Source organism: Cydia amplana, chromosome 3 (genome assembly GCF_948474715.1).
Source record: "Cydia amplana chromosome 3, ilCydAmpl1.1, whole genome shotgun sequence".
In the NCBI taxonomy this organism is placed as follows: domain Eukaryota; kingdom Metazoa; phylum Arthropoda; class Insecta; order Lepidoptera; family Tortricidae; genus Cydia; species Cydia amplana.
The window spans coordinates 21,923,071-21,929,244 of NC_086071.1; the positions used below are offsets into that span (position 1 = coordinate 21,923,071).

Here is a 6,174-nt window from a genome sequence, read left to right on the forward strand (position 1 = left end):
TCACGTGAAAAAGTAACCTACAAAATATACTAATGAGTAAAATCACAGAAGATAGTAGTCTTGAAGATATAATCGAAGAATTAAACATTTTTTACCCTTGTGTGGGTTACTACGTGTTTGCTTTTCGGCGTCGATATAATCCTATCCTGATAAGGTTGCTTCTGTTTCAGTAGTCGATTCATGTAAAGAATTATTTCGGGCATTTTTTAATTATTTAGCAACGGATTTATCTGTAAGTATCACATTACATTACAAGGTTATTTCACCTATCATCATATAAAGGTATAATAAAGTTTTGGCGAATGCTATTTATTTACCTACTGCCATTTCTCCATCCTTGTAGGAGCTTGAATCCTTGTATCGGCCAGGCTAAAAAGGGTCCATGCTTAGATCTCAATTTTATACACCTTATATTAAATGGGGAATCCGGGTTCAAATTCTAGAAGGCATTTATTTGTCTGTTTATCGTGAATACTTGTTCCTGAATTATACCTATGGATGTTTTGAGTGTATGTATCAAATATATATGATATATATCATGTAGTACTCACATCACAAGTCTTATTGAGCTTACAGTATTACAAGGTCGATCGAGAGAATGCTTGGAATACGAGTACGACTCCTGGTTTTTCAGGGCCCGATAGAAATAAATTGTGACGTCCCACGGATAAAGGTACCTTATGGCCGTTGGCGCTTATGCTATTATTAACGCCGCTCCGCCGCCGCGCGCTATTATTATTGCGGCGCTATGCGACGTAAGCGCCAACTGCCATAAGGTACCTTTTGCCGTGGAACGTCACAATTAGAGTTTAATTTACCATGACGGTAAGCTTCACTTATAGCCACTGATCTTTTGGGTCAATTTTCAAATAGGCATTATTTGCTGTCCCACGGCTAAAACTCGAAGTCCATAGGACTTAAAGACTAGATATGTAGAGACAAACCAAAGAAAGTCTGCAGCGCTAGATTAAAAGTAGTTTTTAAAAATCAGTATGCGACAACACCACAGAAAATGGATTAAATAGTCTTGATACTTGTGAAATTTCTACCATATTTACCGTCTATGAAAAAATTAAGTTGTATGCACAGCTTAATTTTTATGGTAAAATAAATTTCATTCCAACAATAGATGTCACTATTAATATGTAGACATATACTAATATTGATAAATAATATTGGGAGAATGTGACATTTGGCTTCATCAAAATTAATAAGCTTTTGTAATATCCGCGACGGCGGTAAATAGGCACAGAGGGCCTACCGCGAACACCGAAGTTCTCAATATGCGAGCATCTTTCTCTTTTACTCCCATTAAGGCGTAATTAGATTGACAGAGAAATTGCCCGCAATTTGCGAACTGAAGTTTTCGGAAAAACGAAATTCAAATTCAAATTCAAAATTCAAATTCAAAATTATTTATTTCATGTGATTTACACACATAGCTATATACAACAATAAACATACAAGAATTACACATAAACACAACATATACATATACATAAACACAACATATACACATTAGAATTGACACATATCTTAATTTTTGCTACCACTGTATCACACTTGTAGGGGAATGTAGTCCCTCACAGTGGAGTATTATGGGACAGTCTGGTTTCTCCGCTATCATTCTCAATATGGTGTTGGGACTGTCCCTCACCCGGCGCATCAGGGATGCAGCGCGCCCACGCAAGGTCGCCTGAAAACAATCGACGCCCGCCTCAGCAAACATCCCTGATGCGCTACAGAAGCGAGGCAGTCCCATCATCACCCGGAACGCGTTATTATATTGGACTCGAAGGGCCCTATAGGCCCGTTGCGAATACTGAACCCAAAGGCTGCAGGTATACAGGGAAGTACAGAACGCTCTAAAGAGAGTGATCTTTACCTCCCCGGAGCAACCCGCAAACCTTCGTGCTATCATATTTGCCCGCACCGACAGGGCCCTTCGTTCCCGTTCAATATCTATATCATCCTTGAGGTCGGCCGCAACAACATGACCTAGATACTTAAATTGGGTTACTCGGTCCATTGGACTGCCATTCAGATAGATTGCGGGAAACTCTGAAGACCTGTTGCGGCCGCTCTCAAAGACTACATATTGGCTCTTTTTCTCATTATATTTGAGACCGTGACTCACCGCATAGTCCTCACATATCTTGAGCAGCCCACGCATGCCACAGACCGAGGCGCTCAGAAGCACCATGTCGTCCGCGTAACTGATGTTGTTTACACAGACTCCATCTATATGGCATCCGACATGGATGCTGCTGAGCTCCTCGATGAGTTCGTTCACATACAGGTTGAAGAGCGTTGGTGAACTCAAACCCCCCTGCCTCACCCCGCACTCCAACCTGTACTCGTCCGATAGCGCATTTGACCATCTAACGCAGTTGACCTGGTTTCTATACCAGTACCTAAACATACGTACTGTTTCCGGCGGTATACTGGTTTTCCTTAATTTTTCCCATAGTATGTCATAGGAAACCAGGTCAAATGCCTTAGAAAGGTCCAGGAAACATGCAATCACTGGGGTCTTACTCTTGGTGTAATACTTAACAGTATGCTTCAGACACAGTATTGCAGATTCTGTAGACAAACGCGGTCGAAAGCCAAATTGGTTGTCACGCAGTTTTATATGCTCACTTAGCTGTGAATTAAGCACACTGTCAAATACTTTGGCTATAATCGTTGCCAGTGATATCGGTCTGTAATTGTTTTTGTCTGCCAAGTCCCCAGTTTTGTTTTTAACTACAGGAACCACGATAGTGCGCATCATATCATTAGGCAGATATGAATGCCTCATACACACTGTAAAAAACATTGCTAATACCCTAGATATGTGAGGACCAGCGTTTTGGAGGTGCTCGATACTGAGACCGTCATGACCCGGGGATTTGCCTCTGGACATTGATTTAATTACTTTATCAATATCCTTGACCGTAAACCCCGGGCCTGGTTTTTCATTGGAGGTCTCAGTCACAAGCCCCCCCATCAGCGATGGACCTAAGGGGGATTTCAAAAAGAAATGGTCTTTAAACAGGTTCGCGACACTTTTGGGCTCGCTTACGCCATCAACACTGACCGGGTGGCCAGCCATAGGCTTCATTTTGCTTGTGGATCTCCAGAAACCACGGAAATCTTTTTTAGAGTGATGAGAGGTGATTATGTCCAGTTTAATTTGGTTTTGATGATTTTGACACCATTTTAACCGTGATTTAAAGATCTTACGACTCTCCACCATCTCTTTAAAAAGACATCCGCTTTTAGGTCTCCCACCTAATGTCCATTCATGAAACCGTTGCCTGGCAACCCTATGAGCGCCACTGACAAACTTATTCCAGCCCACTACCTGTTTTTTAGCCCTAGTTCCTCTCTCAATCCTCCCTATAGTCGCCGAATCCCTTAGAGCATTAATTATGTCACTATAAAGATTGTCCAGAACTTTTTTGTGCCCATAAATTTGACAATAGTTGTCCGCACAGCTCCTTAGTTCAGTTGGGAAATCAATACATTTTAACATCTGATTACATTGTTTAGAATACATTTCAACCTGCTCTAGCGTTCTTTCTCCCCAAATGACATTATTATTCTTGTTTAGAGGAGCGCCACCAGTAACTCTGGGAACTAAAATATTCAGGTCACATTCCAGAAACATAGGGAAATGGTCAGACCAGGTAACACAGTTGTCTACAAAGATATTTCGTACGGAAGACAAGGCAGCTTCAGTTACCACGCAATGGTCCAACCAGCGCTCACACAAATGCGCGTCACTAAAAAAAGTATAGGTATTCGATGTAATCCCTAGCTTAATGACGTCTACGCAAGACCACTTTTGCTCATCACAATAATTAATTAGCTCGGTATAAAAACGTTCATTTGGGTGAGCATTAAAATCCCCCATTAAATAGACTGATTCTACGCCGTAATCGTCAATCAATGCACTGACCTCAGCTAAACAATCCGTGAATTCCGCAACATTGTCACTGCAATCCGTGGGCATGTAAACACTCACCACTATAACCGGTTGATTATCAGCAGTCATTATCTTTATAGCACACAACCGCGCGTTTTCGCATTGCACCACACTCACACTTTGAAACGCAGATCGCCGCCACAACAAACCAACGCCACCATATGGACGCCCGCGCAACATTCCCGCCGATGTATCCACCGCCGAGGTCCCCGTCGAACAGAAATTCTCGTCAATTGTATTTAGGTATGGTATTTCATCCCAACAGAGCCACGTCTCTTGAAGAGCTATAATGTCTGATCTTCGACACAAATCCTTAATACAATCGACTGAACTCTTTACGCTCTTACAATTGAAGGTACAAAAACGATATGCCATAATTAATATAAATAACTATGTATGTAAATAGAATTCATTAATACCTCACAATGGCTAGGCCAAAGGAGGTTTTGTGTTTTTATTGCCGTGTTCAGAGTTTTCGCCGATCGAATATCTGTATTTGAAATGTACAAATTTGCGAAAGATTATTCCTTTAGGCCATATACTTTTGTCTAAAAATAAAGGCAATTTACCCGGACAGACAAAGAACTTGTACGCTTTATGATTTGTTTCTTTTTTAATGTCAATTCTCTCCAACGATACACACACTTGCGTTTTAGCCATAATATGTTCAATTATGTCCTCCTCACGAGTGTCCTTATGAATATTCGAGATAAACATTGGAATATTACGCTCCGCAGCTTTAAATTTCTGATTTAACTCGTTTGCTATGCCAAACTGGCCTCTATAGCGATATTTACGCTTGTCTTTTTTGTACTTCACCTCTTTCCATTCCTCTTCACCCGAATGTAAAATAGCATTTTGATTATGCTCGCTATTTAATTTTAATTTTTCATCCATAAGCGCCTCAATACCGGCCGGCGCGGGCCCGACCGGCTGATCGGTCAGCTGTTCATTGCGATGACTCATCTCGTTCGCTGTGCTAGTTACCAACCGCATATTATCATCACTCTGCGCTGTGCAGTTACTATTTTTACCCTCATTTACGACTGACTTGCATTGCATTTCGTCGTTTGTTCGAATAGGAGACAGAGTGTCATACTTAACAGAGCCATCACTATCCCTCCTCGTCGAGTCATGTGCATTAGTTAGTCCGTGCGGGCCACTATTCATACACCAGGCCCCTCGCCTATTGTTTACATTACAACTAGACATCATCGACAAACGTGCAGGCGGGCCTACACTGCTTATTTTTTGCATGTCATTTCTTAATTCTTCTAGATCTTTTGACGTAGCATAGGTCTCTTTGACGGTCTCCAAATCGGTTTGTAATCGCACCAGATCTTTGAGCAACTTTGTACAATCCAGGTGGTCAAAGGTTAGCGGTGGAAGTTTTTCTAAATTCCGTGCCACGAATATAGGTATCTGGTCGGGATCCGTTGTTTTAAAAAGCTGGATAATGTCATTTATTTCACGCTGAGCCTTTCCGTCACCCTTTCGTTGAACGTTTCGTCTAGTATTCGGTAGTGATTCAAACAGTAACGTCTTTGATGTTTGAATTTCATCACTCGTGAACGATGTAGTGCATAGGCGCACTAGACTTTCTTCGCCCATTACAGAAATCTTGTTCTGTATATACGATAACATTTCGTCGATAACGATATTACACTTAGTACATTTCACCGTACTCGTCATTTTTACAACACTCACGTGCCGACAGCGACACCGCACAAGAGAAACCGTGCGTCACCTACGGATGCGCACGCGAGAATCCAAAGAGAGAGAAATAAACCATTAAAACAATAAACATATATTAAAAATTAATTTTAGCTTTAACTAGTAGGTACCCATGCCGTGAGCATAAGCATGGAGGTTGTGGGTTCGAGCTCAAAACCCGGCTAGTACCAATGAGTTTCTCGAAATGTTAGAGGAAGTTCATAAGTATGCCTATACCTATTAGGTGTGTTCAATTTGCTGTGAAACCTTAGTCTAAACCAATATTATATTATCTAAGTAGGTACATATGGTGAAGTATTAAGATGTTTCATTCCACTTACCCGTCATCAACTCCAAATTTTGTAAACATTGTCGTTTTTCAGCTTGAATCGCCTCGTGCTGACTTTTTACAAGTGTAAAATTATTCGTCATGCGGAAAAGTAACTCCCGCACGCCGGTTTTGTAAGGTTTCACCATGTTTATTCCGT

General features: G+C 41.2%; 1 protein-coding gene across 1 annotated transcript; it reads right to left on the minus strand.

Annotated features, from left to right (window-relative positions):
* Positions 1-4,402: 4,402 nt before the first annotated feature.
* Positions 4,403-5,665, minus strand: LOC134662738 (uncharacterized). Its single transcript, XM_063519010.1, has one exon. The coding sequence runs from the start codon at positions 5,663-5,665 to the stop codon at positions 4,403-4,405; it is 1,263 nt and encodes a 420-aa protein (XP_063375080.1).
* Between the last annotated feature and the right edge of the window lie 509 nt (positions 5,666-6,174).